This window comes from Nerophis ophidion, linkage group LG15 (genome assembly GCF_033978795.1).
Source record: "Nerophis ophidion isolate RoL-2023_Sa linkage group LG15, RoL_Noph_v1.0, whole genome shotgun sequence".
Classification (NCBI taxonomy): Eukaryota; Metazoa; Chordata; class Actinopteri; order Syngnathiformes; family Syngnathidae; genus Nerophis; species Nerophis ophidion.
The window spans coordinates 3,786,835-3,804,686 of NC_084625.1; the positions used below are offsets into that span (position 1 = coordinate 3,786,835).

Here is a 17,852-nt window from a genome sequence, read left to right on the forward strand (position 1 = left end):
GTGTACTTAATGTTGTGTCCAGTGTGTTGTGTTGTTGAAGTACGCATGACAAGTGTACCCAATGTTGTGTCCAGTGTGTTGAAGTACTCTTTACAAGTGTACTAATGTTGTGTCCAGTGTGTTCTGTTGTTGAAGTATGCATGACAAGTGTACTTAATGTTGTGTCCAGTGTGTTGTGTTGTTGAAGTACTCATGACAAGTGTACTTAATGTTGTGTCCAGTGTGTTGTGTTGTTGAAGTACTCATGACAAGTGTACTTAATGTTGTGTCCAGTGTGTTGTGTTGTTGAAGTACGCATGACAAGTGTACTTAATGTTGTGTCCAGTGTGTTCTGTTGTTGAAGTACGCATGACAAGTGTACCTAATGTTGTGTCCAGTGTGTTGTGTTGTTGAATATATTCATGACAAGTGTACTTAATGTTGTGTCCAGTGTGTTGTGTTGTTGAAGTACACATAAAAATTGTAGTAATGTTGTGTCTAGTGTGTTGAGGTACTCCTGACAAGTGTACTTAATTTTGTATCCAGTGTGTTGTGTTGTTGAAGTACTCATGACAAGTGTACTAATGTGTCCAGTGTGTTGAAGTACTCATGACAAGTGTACTAATGTTGTGTGGAGGTGTTGTGTTGTTGAAGTACACAAATGACAAGTGCACTAATGTTGTGTGCAGTGTGTTGTGTTGTTGAAGTACACAGGACAAGTGTACTAAGGTTGTGGCCAATGTGTTGAAGTACGCATGACAAGTGTACTAATGTTGTGTGAAGGTGTCGTGTTGTTGAAGTACTCATGACAAGTGTACTAATGTTGTGTCCAGTGTGTTGAAGTAAGCATGACAAGTGTACGGATGTTGTGTGAAGGTGTTGTGTTGTTGAAGTACTCATGACAAGTGTACTAATGTTGTGTCCAATGTGTTGAAGTACTTATGACAAGTGTACTAATGTTGTGTGAAGGTGTTGTGTTGTTGAAGTACACAAATGACAAGTGCACTAATGTTGTGTGCAGTGTGTTGTGTTGTTGAAGTACACAGGACAAGTGTACTAATGTTGTGTCCGATGTGTTGAAGTACGCATGACAAGTGTACTAATGTTGTGTGAAGGTGTTGTGTTGTTGAAGTACTCATGACAAGTGTACTAATGTTGTGTGAAGGTGTTGTGTTGTTGAAGTACACATGATGACAAGTGCACTAATGTTGTGTGTTGTTGAAGTACTCATGACAAGTGTACTAATGTTGTGTCCAGTGTGTTGAAGTACGCATGACAAGTGTACTAATGTTGTGTCCAGTGTGTTGTGTTGTTGAAGTACTCATGACAAGTGTACTTAATGTTGTGTCCAGTGTGTTGTGTTGTTAAAGTACACATGACAAGTGTACTTAATGTTGTGTCCAGTGTGTTGTGTTGTTGAAGTACGCATGACAAGTGTACTTAATGTTGTGTCCAGTGTGTTGTGTTGTTGAAGTACACATGACAAGTGTAGTAATGTTGTGTCTAGTGTGTTGTGTTGTTGAAGTACACATGACAAGTGTAGTAATGTTGTGTCCAGTGTGTTGTGTTGTTGAAGTACGCATGACAAGTGTACTTAATGTTGTGTCCAGTGTGTTGTGTTGTTGAAGTACACATGACAAGTGTAGTAATGTTGTGTCCAGTGTGTTGTGTTGTTGAAGTACTCCTGACAAGTGTACTTAATTTTGTATCCAGTGTGTTGTGTTGTTGAAGTACTCATGACAAGTGTACTAATGTGTCCAGTGTGTTGTGTTGTTGAAGTACTCATGACAAGTGTACTAATGTTGTGTCCGGTGTGTTGAAGTAAGCATGACAAGTGTACTAATGTTGTGTGTAGTGTGTTCTGTTGTTGAAGTACGCATGCCAAGTGTACTTAATGTTGTGTCCAGTGTGTTGTGTTGTTGAAGTACGCATGACAAATGTACTTAATGTTGTGTCCAGTGTGTTGTGTTGTTGAAGTACACATGACAAGTGTAGTAATGTTGTGTCCAGTGTGTTGTGTTGTTGAAGTACTCCTGACAAGTGTACTTAATTTTGTATCCAGTGTGTTGTGTTGTTGAAGTACTCATGACAAGTGTACTAATGTGTCCAGTGTGTTGTGTTGTTGAAGTACTCATGACAAGTGTACTAATGTTGTGTCCGGTGTGTTGAAGTAAGCATGACAAGTGTACTAATGTTGTGTGTAGTGTGTTCTGTTGTTGAAGTACGCATGCCAAGTGTACTTAATGTTGTGTCCAGTGTGTTCTGCTGTTGAAGTACACATGATGACAAGTGTACCCAATGCTGTGTCCAGTGTGTTCAAGTACTCATGACAAGTGTACTTAATGTTGTGTCCAGTGTGTTGTGTTGTGGAAGTACTCATGACAAGTGTACTTAATGTTGTGTCCAGTGTGTTGTGTTGTGGAAGTACTCATGACAAGTGTACTAATATTGTGTGCAGTCTGTTGTGTTGTTGAAGTACTCATGACAAGTGCACTAATGTTGTGTCCAGTGTGTTGTGTTGTTGAAGTACACATTACAATTGTAGTAATGTTGTGTCTAGTGTGTTGAGGTACTCCTGACAAGTGTACTTCATTTTGTATCCAGTGTGTTGTGTTGTTGAAATACTCATGACAAGTGTACTAATGTCTCCAGTGTGTTGAAGTACTTATGACAAGTGTACTAATGTTGTGTGAAGGTGTTGTGTTGTTGAAGTACTCATGACAAGTGTACTAATGTTGTGTCCAGTGTGTTGAAGTACGCATGACAAGTGTACGAATGTCGTGTGAAGGTGTTGTGTTGTTGAAGTACACAACTGACAAGTGCACTAATGTTGTGTGTTGTTGAAGTACTCATGACAAGTGTACTAATGTTGTGTCCAATGTGTTGAAGTAAGCATGACAAGTGTACTAATGTTGTGTGAAGGTGTTGTGTTGTTGAAGTACACAAATGACAAGTGCACTAATGTTGTGTGCAGTGTATTGTGTTGTTGAAGTACACAGGACAAGTGTACTAATGTTGTGGCCAATGTGTTGAAGTACGCATGACAAGTGTACTAATGTTGTGTGAAGGTGTTGTGTTGTTGAAGTACACAAATGACAAGTGCACTAATGTTGTGTGCAGTGTGTTCTGTTGTTGAAGTACTCATGACAAGTGTAGTAATGTTGTGTGCAGTGTGTTGTGTTGCCGGGGGCAGTGTAGTACTGAGAGTAACACAGGGATAGTTGAGACGCATGCACACACACACACACACACACACACACACACACACACACACACACACACACACACACACACACAGAGAGAGTGTGTGCATGAAGATAGTTGATGGTTGTGTTGATTTTGGCGGCGGCGACAGGCAACAAGTCCACATCTGCAACTGATACACTTGTTGTACTTCTCACCAAAGGTGGAAATGTTTGGCCGTGTGCAGACTGACTTCTTCCATGGAATGCTGGGAAGTCTATGAGAGACCACTCACAAGTGTTTCATGCAGGGAAAACTAGGACAGAAACAAGATATCTCAGTCCAAATAACAATTATGGGAGTATTACAGTCCAACACGGGGGCTACAAGACCCCCAGGGCCGGCTGATTGTCTTGGGGGCCACTTTTCCCTCTCTTCACTATTTCTATGGTTTTATACATTCCTCACATTGTGTTGTGTTTAAGGACCTCCTGTAAACCAACTGATGTTGTGTTTAAGGACCTCCTGTAAACCAACTGATGTTGTGTTTAAGGACCTTTTGCAATCAAACTGGTGTTGTGTTTAAGGACCTTCTGTAAACAAACTGGTGTTGTGTTTAAGGACCTCCTGTAAACCAACTGCTGTTGTGTTTAAGGACCTCCTGTAAACCAACTGCTGTTGTGTTTAAGGACCTTTTGCAATCAAACTGGTGTTGTGTTTAAGGACCTCCTGTAAACGGACTGGTGTTGTGTTTAAGGACATCATGTAAACCAACTGGTGTTGTGTTTAAGGACATTATGTAAACCAACTGGTGTTGTGTTTAAGGACCTCCTGTAAACCAACTGGTGTTGTGTTTGAGGACCTTCTGCAATCAAACTGATGTTGTGTTTAAGGACCTTCTGTAATCAAACTGGTGTTGTGTTTAAGGACCTTTTGTAATCAAACTGGTGTTGTGTTTAAGGACCTCCTGTAAACTGACTTTTGTTATGTTTAAGGACATCATGTAAACGGACTGGTGTTGTGTTTAAGGACCTCCTGTAAACGGACTGGTGTTGTGTTTAAGGACCTTTTGTAATCAAACTGGTGTTGTGTTTAAGCACCTCCTGTAAACGGACTGGTGTTGTGTTTAAGGACATCATGTAAACGGACTGGTGTTGTGTTTAAAGACCTCCTGTAAACGGACTGGTGTTGTGTTTAAGGACCTCCTGTAAACCATCTGGCGTTGTGTTTAAGGACCTTCTGTAAACGAACTTGCGTTGTGTTTAAGGACCTCCTGTAAAATAACTGGTGTTGTGTTTAAAGACCTCCTGTAAACGAACTGGCGTTGTGTTTAAAGACCTCCTGTAAACGAACTGGCGTTGTGTTTAAGGAACTTCTGTAAACGAACTGGTGTTGTGTTTAAGGACTTTCTGTAATCGAACTGGTGTTGTGTTTAAGGTCTTTCTGTAATCGAACTGGTGTTGTGTTTAAGGACATTCTGTAAACGAACTGGTGTTGTGTTTAAGGACCTCCTGTAAACAAACTGGTGTTGTGTTTAAGGACCTTCTGTAAACGAACTGGTGTTGTGTTTAAGGACCTCCTGAAAACAAACTGGCGATGTGTTTAAGGACCTTCTGTAAACAAACTGGTGTTGTGTTTAAAGACCTCCTGAAAACGAACTGGTGTTGTGTTTAAGGACCTTCTTTAAACGTTCTGGTGTTGTGTTTATGGACCACCTGTAAACGTTCTGGTGTTGTGTTTATGGACAGCCTGTGTTGGGTTTAAGGACCTTCTGTAAAAAAGCTAGTGTAGTAGACACGATAGTTGACACGATAGTGGGCACTATACTCTAGTAGGCACTATACTGTAGTAGGCACTCTACTCTAGAAGGTACTATAGTCTAGTAAGCACTATAGCTGACATAATAATGGCCACTATAATGTAGTAGGCACTATACCATATAGGCCACTATAATGTAGTAGGCACTATACCATATTGGCCACTATAATGTAGTAGGCACTATACCATATAGGCCACTATAATGTAGTAGGCACTATACCATATTGGCCACTATAATGTAGTAGGCACTATACCATATTGGCCACTATAATGTAGTAGGCACTATACCATATAGGCCACTATAATGTAGTAGGCACTATACCATATAGGCCACTATAATGTAGTAGGCACTATACCATATTGGCCACTATAATGTAGTAGGCACTATACCATATAGGCCACTATAATGTAGTAGGCACTATACCATATTGGCCACTATTATGTAGTAGGCACTATACCATATTGGCCACTATAATGTAGTAGGCACTATACCATATTGGCCATTATAATGTAGTAGGCACTATACCATATTGGCCACTATAATGTAGTAGGCACTATACCATATTGGCCACTATAATGTAGTAGGCACTATACCATATTGGCCACTATAATGTAGTAGGCACTATACCATATTGGCCACTATAATGTCGTAGGCACTATACCATATTGGCCACTATTATGTAGTAGGCACTATACCATATTGGCCACTATAATGTAGTAGGCACTATACCATATTGGCCACTATAATGTAGTAGGCACTATACCATATTGGCCACTATAATGTCGTAGGCACTATACCATATTGGCCACTATAATGTAGTAGGCACTATACCATATTGGCCACTATAATGTAGTAGGCACTATACCATATTGGCCACTATAATGTCGTAGGCACTATACCATATTGGCCACTATAATGTCGTAGGCACTATACCATATTGGCCACTATTATGTAGTAGGCACTATACCATATTGGCCACTATAATGTAGTAGGCACTATACCATATTGGCCACTATAATGTCGTAGGCACTATACCATATTGGCCACTATTATGTAGTAGGCACTATACCATATTGGCCACTATAATGTAGTAGGCACTATACCATATTGGCCACTATAATGTAGTAGGCACTATACCATATTGGCCACTATAATGTCGTAGGCACTATACCATATTGGCCACTATTATGTAGTAGGCACTATACCATATTGGCCACTATAATGTAGTAGGCACTATACCATATTGGCCACTATAATGTCGTAGGCACTATACCATATTGGCCACTATTATGTAGTAGGCACTATACCATATTGGCCACTATAATGTAGTAGGCACTATACCATATTGGCCACTATAATGTAGTAGGCACTATACCATATTGGCCACTATAATGTAGTAGGCACTATACCATATTGGCCACTATAATGTCGTAGGCACTATACCATATTGGCCACTATAATGTAGTAGGCACTATACCATATTGGCCACTATAATGTAGTAGGCACTATACCATATTGGCCACTATAATGTCGTAGGCACTATACCATATTGGCCACTATAATGTAGTAGGCACTATACCATATTGGCCACTATAATGTAGTAGGCACTATACCATATTGGCCACTATAATGTAGTAGGCACTATACCATATTGGCCACTATAATGTCGTAGGCACTATACCATATTGGCCACTATTATGTAGTAGGCACTATACCATATTGGCCACTATAATGTAGTAGGCACTATACCATATTGGCCACTATAATGTCGTAGGCACTATACCATATTGGCCACTATTATGTAGTAGGCACTATACCATATTGGCCACTATAATGTAGTAGGCACTATACCATATTGGCCACTATAATGTAGTAGGCACTATACCATATTGGCCACTATAATGTAGTAGGCACTATACCATATTGGCCACTATAATGTCGTAGGCACTATACCATATTGGCCACTATTATGTAGTAGGCACTATACCATATTGGCCACTATAATGTAGTAGGCACTATACCATATTGGCCACTATAATGTCGTAGGCACTATACCATATTGGCCACTATTATGTAGTAGGCACTATACCATATTGGCCACTATAATGTAGTAGGCACTATACCATATTGGCCACTATAATGTAGTAGGCACTATACCATATTGGCCACTATAATGTCGTAGGCACTATACCATATTGGCCACTATAATGTAGTAGGCACTATACCATATAGGCCACTATAATGTAGTAGGCATTATACCATATAGGCCACTATAATGTAGTAGGCACTATACCATATTGGCCACTATAATGTAGTAGGCACTATACCATATTGGCCACTATAATGTAGTAGGCACTATACCATATTGGCCACTATAATGTAGTAGGCACTATACCATATTGGCCACTATAATGTAGTAGGCACTATACCATATTGGCCACTATAATGTAGTAGGCACTATACCATATTGGCCACTATAATGTCATAGCCCCTCAAGTAAGCACTATAGTAGGCACTGTAGTAATCAATATACTGTTGTAAGAACTATTGTAGGCACTATACCGTAGTAGTTACTATAGTAGATCCGTTAGTAGGCACTATTGTAGGGATTATAGTAGGTCCTATAGCAGGCACTATGGTAGGCATTATAGTTGGTCCTATAGTAGGCACTTACTTCGACACTATTGTAGGGACTATAGTAGTCACTATAGTAGGCATTATAGTAGGTCCTGTAGTAGGCACTTAGACACTATTGTAGGGATTATAGTAGGTCTCATAGTAGGTCCCATAGCAGGAAATATAGTATGTCGTATAGTAGGCATTACAGTGGGAACTATAGTTGGTCTCATAGTAGGTCCTATTGTGGGTATATACATACATATATACATATATATATATATATATATATATATATATATATATATATATATATATATATATATATATATATATATATATATATATATATATATATATATATATATATATATATATACACATATACACACACACATACGTATGTATTATATATGTGTACATTTATTTTTTTTATTGTAAAGAATAATAAATGTGTATATATGTGTATATATGTATATATGTATGTATATATGAAAATATACATATATATACATGCATATACATACATATTTACAGATATATTGCACACATTAAAATATACATATATACACACATCATATGTATATTTATATATATATATATATATATATACATACATATATACACGCATAGACATACATATTTACAATTATACATAAATACACAAACTGCACACATATAAATATACATATATACACACATCATGTGTATATGTATGTTTATATATATATATATATATATAAACATACATATACACATACTGTATATATATATACTGTATATATATATATACATACATATACATACATATTTACAGTTATACATAAATACACATAAACATAAATACACATAAACTGCACACATATCAATATACATATATACACACAATATGTGTATATGTATGTTTATATATATATGTATACATATATTCTTATATATGTATGCATTTATATATATATATACATATATGCTTATATATATATATATATATATATACATATATGCTTATATATATATATATATATACATATATGCTTATATATATATATATATATATATATATATATATATATACATATATGCTTATATATATATATATATATACAAATGGGCCCTAGTGTGAGTGTGAGTGTTTTATGTCTATCTGTGTTGGCGCTGCAATGAGATGGTGACTTGTCCAGGGAGTGTGTGGCCCTCATTAGAAAAAAAAAACCCGGTCTATCAGTTTGATCTCCATCAGTTTGGGTGTCTTTGGTCCGGAGTCCTGCCTTGCTTTGCACTGGACTGGTTCTAGCTCCTTTCAAAGAAATATAAATAATATCATAACGTATATCTTGTATTGCTCCTGCATGTGGCCCTCAATGTAAAAAGTGCGGACCCTCCTGCCTTTTTATTATTTGTTTCTGAAGACATCCCTTTGGTATTTTTGAAAGGGGTTGAGACGAGACGAGACATTTTTATCAGTTTCACAAATGCAAAATGAGAATGTTGGAACAGCGAGAAGAACACCAGCCTGATGCAACACTGCCCTCTAGTGGCGAGATTGAGTCTATGCATCACAAAGCTTTTCTTCTTTTAGGTCAGGGGTCAGCAACCTTTTTGAAAGCAAGAGCTACTTCTTGGGTACTGATGAATGTGAAGGGCTACCAGTTTGATACACACTTAAATAAATTGCCATAAATAGCCAATTTACTCAATTTACCTTTAATAAATACATCTATATATATATTTTTAAAAATGGGTATTTCTTTCCGTCGTACATTTTTTTTCGTTTTACGGAAGTTTTTTTTTGTAGAGAATACATGATGAAAAAAATACTTAATTGAACGGTTTAAAAGAGGAGAAAACACAGGAAAAAAAGAAAATTAAATTTTGAAACATAGTTTAGCTTCAATTTCGACTCTTTAAAATTCAAAATTCAACCGAAAAAAAAGAATAGAAAAAGTAGCTAATTCGAATCTTTTTGAAAAAAAAAAAAAAAAATTTTTTATGGAACATCATTAGTAATTTTTCCTGATTAAGATTAATTTTAGAATTTTGATGACATGTTTTAAATAGGTTAAAATCCAATCTGCACTTTGTTAGAATATATAACAAATTGGAACAGGCAATATTTCTAACAAAAATATATCATTATTTCTTCTAGATTTTCCAGAACAAATATAAAAAAAAAAAATTCAAAAGAATTTGAAATAAGATTTAAATTTTATTCTACAGATTTTCTAGATCTGCCTGAATATTTTTTTTTTAATTTTAATCATGAGTTTGAAGAAATATCTCACGAATATTCCTTTGTCGAAAAAAAAGAAGCTAAAATTAAAAATTTAATTAAAATGCATTTTTTATTCTTTACAATAAAAAAAAAAATTTCAACATTGATTTAAATTGTCAGGAAAGAAGAGGAAGGAATTTAAAAGGTAAAAATGTGTATGTGTTTAAAAATCCTAAAATCATTTTCAAGGTTGTATTTTTTCTCTAAAATTGTCTTTCTGAAAGTTAGAAGAAGCAAAGTAAAAAAAATAATTAATTTATTCAAACAAGTGAAGACCAAGTCTTTCAAATATCTTCTTGTATTTTCAAATTCTATTTGAGTTTTATCTCTCTTAGAATTAAAAATGTCCAGCAAAGCGAGACCAGCTTGCTAGTAAATAAATACAATTAAAAAAAATAGCGGCAGCTCACTGGTAAGTGCTGCTATTTGAGCTATTTTTAGAACAGGCCAGCAGGGGGCGACTCCTCTGGTCCTTACGGGCGACCTGGTGCCCGCCTGCTTTAAATTCTGCGTGATAGCCCAAACGACACCGACATGACTAGCTCGGTTGGTAGAGTGTCCATGCCAGCAACTTGAGGGTTGCAGGTTCGATTCCCGCTTGTGCCATCCTAGTCACTGCCGTTGTGTCCTTGGGCAAGACACTTTACCCACCTTCTCCCAGTAAATGTAACTTAGATATTGGGTGTCACTATGTAAAGCGCTTTGAGTCACTTGAGAAAAGCGCTATATAAAATATAACTCAATAATTCAATGACTAAGAATGATTGGGAAACCTTTGAAAGACTCGCACTTCAGCTTTAATTCCGCATAATTGCTGACAAGACGCTTTACGAATGGCGGGTGGAAGCGGCAGCCGTTTTTTCCAGGTTCCGACTAATGAGGTCCACGCGGCCATTAATTTCTGAAGTGACTCGCTTCTTTTTTTTTTTTTATTTCCGTTTCCTGGAAATGAAGGTGGTGCCAGGTTTCCGCCGCAAGCAGGTTGGCTTTTTCTCAGCCCAGCCAGAGTTTCCAAGGGAGGCGAACCCCCTGCTGTGATGTTTGTTTAGGTGTGGGCTGATTAGAAGTTCTCACGCTGGGCGCCACGTGTGAAACGTGTCTTCTACAAGCCCCCGTGTTTAATGGCGCCTCGACCTTCTCCTTCCGGGCGCTTCCCGTCCACCCAGATGGACGAGCGCGTGATTAACGCCGCTTTACTGCCGGCGCTCGTTAGCCCGTCGGACCATAAAAGGAGGAGTCGGTTGTCTGAATAACGACGTTCCCGAGGAGCGTTTTTTTTGGGGGGGGAATATCCACTAACATCTGTTTTTGATGGCATCCTATTTTAGCGAGCGAGCGAGCATAAGGCGTCAGGATGGCTTTAATGTGCAGGTCGGTAATGAGCTGGCGGAGGGCGAGAGCGTTCATGGCCGCTCGTGTGGATTAGCGTTTATGAGCCGTGTTGGCGCTAATGATGGCGCTTTGTCACGTTTGTTCTCGTCTTTTTGCCTCACTCCAGGCCCGCACCCGCACCCGCACCGGCCCCCGCACCCGCACCGGCCCCCGCACCTGCCCCCGCACCGCCAGCCGCAGCGGAAGAGGGACCATGTCGAACGCCACGGCCGGAACGAGCAAAGGGATCAACCTGACCTGCGGCATGTCGGGCCACCACGACATCATCTTCACGCTGGTGCCCATCGTCTACGGGTGCAACTTTGCCATCGGCATTGTGGGTAACAGCATGGTGGTGGCCGTCATCTACTGCTACATGAAGCTGAAGACGGTGGCCAACATCTTCGTGCTCAACCTGGCCGTGTCCGACCTGACCTTCCTCATGACGCTGCCCATGTGGGCCACCTTCACCGCCACGGGCTACCACTGGCCCTTCGGGGGCTTCCTGTGCAAGACCAGCGCCGGCTTGGTGATCTTCAACCTCTACACCAGCACCTTCTTCCTGACGGCGCTCAGCATGGACCGCTACCTGGCCATCGTGCACCCGGTGAGGTCGCGGCGCTTCCGCACGGCGGCGTACGCCCGCATCACCTGCGTGGTGGTCTGGCTCTTCGCCTTCGTGCTGAGCGTGCCCACGGCGTTGACGCGGGACGTGCTGGACATCGCCAACTCCAACGCCACGGTGTGCGGCGTCCTGCACCCGGCGGCGGAGAACCGCGTGCGGCTGAAGGAGCTCCTGCTGGCCATCAACCTGATGAAGAGCCTGCTGGGCTTCCTGGTGCCCTTCGTCATCATCATCACCTGCTACTGCCTGATCGGCCGGGCGCTGCTGGGCGCCAGGCACATCCAGAAGAGCTCGCGTTCCCGCGACGACGAGGTGCTGCGCATGCTGGCCGCCGCCGTGCTGGCCTTCTTCCTGTGCTGGATGCCCCATCAGGTCTTCCACCTGCTGCAGGTGCTGACTCAGCTCATCCTGGTGGAGAACTGCGCCGTCCTGGAGATCGTGGACACCGCCATGCCCTTCACCATCTGCCTGGCCTACTTCAACAGCTGCGTCAACCCCATCGTCTACGGCTTCGTGGGACGCAACTTCCGCAAGAACCTGCTGCGCCTGCTGCGCTGCTCGCCGGCCGGCGCCCCCGGCCCCCACCCCAGCATCAGCTCCAAGATGAGCGCCCTGTCCTTCCGAGCCTCCGAGGCGCTGAGCCTGACCGCCAAGGGCAAGGCCGCCGCCGACAGCAAGTAGCGGCGACGGGGGGGTTACCGGAGGGAGAGGTTCCGCGGTCGCCGAGGCCAACGCTGAGCGCCGAGCACGCCGTCGTGATGTCCCGCATGAAAACCTTCTCGTGCTTGGCGAGATGTAGCGGGCGCACACTCGCCGTGCGTCGCCGTGTTTTCCAGTGGTAAACGTTTTTTCAGCTCGCGCGCCAAAAAAGTAGCCAAATGTACTGTACATGACAAGGATAGAAGTCAGGGGTGCGCAAAAGAGTCAAATCGCATCCGGGTCCCGATTCCTATTCATGCCCGTTCTGAAGCGATTCATCATTTTTTATTTTTGTTTACTGGAAATCTAAAGACTGCACGTTGCTCAATTATATTTATAATGCAGGAAATGCAATACAATGCCAAATGACTAATTGGGGGAATGTCCAAACATTCACACATGTATAATAGTCTACACCAAAAAAAAAAAACTAATGTATTATTATTATTATAATTATTATTGGGAGAATGTCCAAACATTCACACATGTATAATATTCTACACCAAAAAAAAAACTGATGTATTATTATTATTATAATTATTATTGTGAGAATGTTCAAACATTCACTCATATATAAGATTTTACACCAAAAAACTATGTAATAGTATTAATATTATTTTTATTATTATTACTATTGTTGTTATTTATTATTATTATTATTATTATTGTTGTTGTTGTTGTTATTATTATTATTATGAGAATGTCCAAACATTCACATATATAAGATTGTACACATAAAAAACTATTTGTTATTCTTATTAATTATGATTACTATCATATTATTATTATTGTGAGTATGTCCAAACATTCACACATATATAAGATTCTACACCAAAAATAATGTATCATTATTATTGTTATTATTATTATTATTATTGTTATTATTATTATTGTGAGAATTTCCAAATATTCACACATATAAAAGATTTGACACCAAAAAAAATTATTATTATTATTATTATTGTGAGAATGTCCAAACATTCACATATATAAGATTGTAAACATAAAAATGTTTTATTCTTATTATGATTACTATCATATTATTATTGTTGTGAGAATGTCCAAACATTCACTCATATATAAGATTCTACACCAAAAAAATGTTGAATTATCATTATTATTACTATTATTTTTGTTATTATTATTATTATTATTATTGTTGTTGTTGTAATTATTATTGTGAGGATGTCCAAACATTCACACATATATAAGATTATACACCAAAAAGCCATGTATTATTGTTATTGTTGTTATTATTATTTATTATTATTATTGTTATTATTATTATTGTGAGAATTTCCAAATATTCACACATATATAAGATTATACACCCCAAAAATGTATTATTATTATTATTATTATTGTGAGAATGTCCAAACATTCACATATATCAGATTATACACCCCCAAAAAAGTGTATTATCATTATTATTATTATTATCATTATTGTGTGAATGTCCAAACATTCACATATATAAGTTTGTACAAATAAAAAAATGTAATATTATTATTATTACTATTTTTTTTGTTATTATTATTGTTGTTATTATTATTATTGTGAGAATGTCCAAACATTCACACATATATAAGATTATACACCAAAAAAACATGTATTATTGTTATTGTTATTATTGTTATTGTGAGAATGTCCAAACATTCACATATATAAGATTATACACCCAAAATTTTTTATTATTATTATTATCATTATTATGTGAATGTCCAAACATTCACATATATAAGTTTGTACACACAAAAAAACATTTGTTATTCTTATTGATTATGATTACTATCATATTATTATTGTGAGAATGTCCAAACATTCACTCATATATAAGATTCTACACCAAAAAAAGGAATATTATTATTATTATTACTCTTTTTTTTTTGTAATTATTATTATTATTATGGTTGTTATTATTATTATTGTGAGAATGTCCAAACATTCACACATATATAAGATTATACATAAAAAAACATGTATTATTGTTGTTATTATTATTATAATTATCATTATTGAGAAAATGTCCAAACATTCACACCCCCAAAAAAAATACATATATATTATTATTATTACTGTGAGGTCAAAACATTCACACATATATTAGATTCTACACCAAAAAAAAAAAAGTATCATTATTATTATTATATTATTATTAATATTGCGAGAATGTCTAAACATTCACACATATATATATATATATATATATAAGATTCTACACCAAAATAAACTATGTGTTATTATTATTATTATTATTCTGAGAATGTCCAAACATTCACACATGTATAAAATTCTACACCAAAATAAATTATGTATTATTATTATTATTATTATTATGAGAATGTCCAAACATTCACACATGTATAAGATTCTACACCAAAATAAACTATGTATTATTATTATTATTATGAGAATGTCCAAACATTCACACATGTATAAGATTCTACACCAAAATAAACTATGTATTATTATTATTATTATTATGAGAATGTCCAAACATTCACACATGTATAAGATTCTACACCAAAATAAACTATGTATTATTATTATTATTATTATTGTGAGAATGTCCAAACATTCACACATGTAAACATTTGGCAGAGGCTACAGCCCACATGTTTCATCCGATAAAAACCGTTTGAGTATGAAAATGTTTGTCTTGACCTGGTATTGTGAGCTCCTCCCATTTTATTTTCTGTTAAATGTCCCTGATTACCCAGAATTCCCAGTTTCACGGGACATTTTTCCCATTGAAAATGGGCCAATTTTCAAACATGCACAATTCCCACATTTCGATCGAAACCGTCCACACGCTCCACTCACCTTAGACAATCAAACTACCACTTCACCCTAAAAATTCCAGGAATTTCCAGTTTTACAAAGCCCAATTTTCGCATTCACCTGGAAAGTTTTCACAGTCCGCATTTTTCAACCAATTCCAACCATTCCACCTTCAAAACATTCCTTTTAGTTAATACGCAAATCTTGTTTTTTTGTACAAATTCCATGTTTTCCCGAATCTCCCGAAATTCCAAAAAAAAACATTCATCTCGGACAATTGCTGGTATCAAAAATTCCTGGTTTTGTCCTAATTTCCAGGAAATTCCCATTTAAATTAATGGACATATTCCTGGTCTACAACACCCTAAATTCTCAAGATGTTGTGTCGTATTTTATGTTCCACCAATTGACAATGAATAGTAAATATACAATATGCTGCATATCCCACATTTTTCATCCAATTTGAATTTCTGGTTAAATTCCCAGATTACTCGGAATTACCAGGAATTTTCCCCCATTGCAAATGCATGGGCAATATACAAAACTCTCCATAGTCCACATTTCTCAACTGATTCGAAACTGTTCCAACAACCACACACTCCACTCACCTTGGGCATTCAAGCCATCATAATTACCAGGAATTACCAGGAATAATTACCAGGAATTACCAGGAATTTTCATGCATGGGCAATATACAAAACTCTCCATATTCCACATTTCTCAACTGATTCGAAACCGTTCCAACAACCACACACTCCACTCACCTTGGACATTCAAGCCATCATAATTACCAGGAATTACCAGGAATTTTCCCCCATTGCAAATGCATGGGCAATATACACAACTCTCCATATTCCACATTTCTCGACTTATTCGAAACCGTTCCAACAACCACACACTCCACTCACCTTGGACATTCAAGCCATCATGGTTACCTGGAATTACCAGGAATTTTCCCCCATTGCAAATGCATGGGCAATATACAAAACTCTCCATAGTCCACATTTCTCAACTGATTCAAAACCGTTCCAACAACCACACACTCCACTCACTTTGGACATTCAAGCCATCATAATTACCAGGAATTACCAGGAATTTCCCACCATTGTAAATAAATGGACAATACACAAACTTCTCCACTTCCCACATTTTTTCAACCGATTCCAGCCGTTCCAATTTCCACACTCTCCACTCGCCCCGGATATTCAAGCAACTGACTTGCACTCACGAGTATCGGCGATTTTGTGGAATTTCAAATTCGAGTTTACACTTACAAAAACTTGTGCTCCTGCTGTTTCAAATTTGATACATTTTCAACAAGTTTTACTATAAAAGTATTATGAAACATTAGGTAATTGCACATTGCGTTAGCCGACTAAATGTTCATACTGATGTGTCGGGGGGAAAAAAAATTTTCTTACCTGATCCCTTTCAAATTTGGCAGTTTTTTCTTTCCTGCAATCTTACAGCAAACTCGAATGAGTCAATTACTGCCCTCGTGTGGATTATATGTTAATTGCGTACATCAGAATTACACAGGTGATGTAAATGGTTCAGAAACGTGTGTATCACTTATGATACATTGGGTGTTATGGTAAAAAAATATGATTTTTAGCCCTTCTCCACGCGCCTTTGAAAAATTACCAGGAATTTCCCGCCATTGTAAATAAACGGGCAATACAAATATGTCTCCACATCCCACATTTTTCAACCGATTCCAGCCGTTCCAATATCCACACACTCCACTCGCCCCGGACATTCAAGCATCTGACTTCCACTCATGATTACCGGCGGTTTTGTGGCATTTCAAATTCGAGTTTACAGTCACATTTCCTTAAACACCTGTTGTTTCAAATTCGATACATTTTCAAAAAGCTTTACTATAAAATGTATTATGAAACATTAGGTGATTTCACATTGCATAAGCCGACTAAATGTTCATTCTATTGTGTCGGTAAAAAAAAAAAAAATCATATTTTTCTTACTTTATCCCTTTCAAATTTGGCAACATTTCTTCTTTGCTGCAATCTTACAGGAGCACTCGAATGAGTCAATTACTGCCCTCGTGTGGATTATACCTTAATCGCATACGTCAGGATTACAATGGTGATGTCGAGGGCTCAGAAACTTGTATATCACTTATGATACGTTGGCAGTCATGGAAAAAAAACATGTTCTTAGGCCTTCTCCATGTACCTTTGAAGAATTACCAAGAATTTCCCGCCATTGTAAATGAATGGGCAATACATTCATATACACACTCACGAGTATCTGCGTTTTTTATGGAATTTCAAATTTGAGTTTACAGTTAGAAAACCTTACACTCCAGCTGTTTCAAATTCGATACATTTTCAACACAGTTTTACTATAAAATGTATTATGAAACATTAAGTAATTTAGCATTGCATTAGCCGACCGACTAAGTGTTCATACTGATGTGTCGGTAAAAAAAAAAAAAAAATCATATTTTTCTTACTTTATCCCTTTCAAATTTGGCAAAGTTTCTT

At 37.7% G+C, this 17,852-nt stretch overlaps 1 protein-coding gene across 1 annotated transcript in view; it reads left to right on the top strand.

Moving 5' to 3' along the window:
* The window catches only part of agtr1b (angiotensin II receptor, type 1b), a 39,478-nt gene extending 26,783 nt beyond the window's left edge, over nt 1-12,695 (top strand). Inside the window, exon 2 of the mRNA XM_061921250.1 lies at nt 11,368-12,695. Coding sequence (XP_061777234.1) covers nt 11,455-12,546 — 1,092 coding nt within the window. The 5' untranslated portion in view covers nt 11,368-11,454 and the 3' untranslated portion in view covers nt 12,547-12,695. The remainder of the gene's footprint in view (nt 1-11,367) is intronic.
* Nucleotides 12,696-17,852: the final 5,157 nt, after the last annotated feature.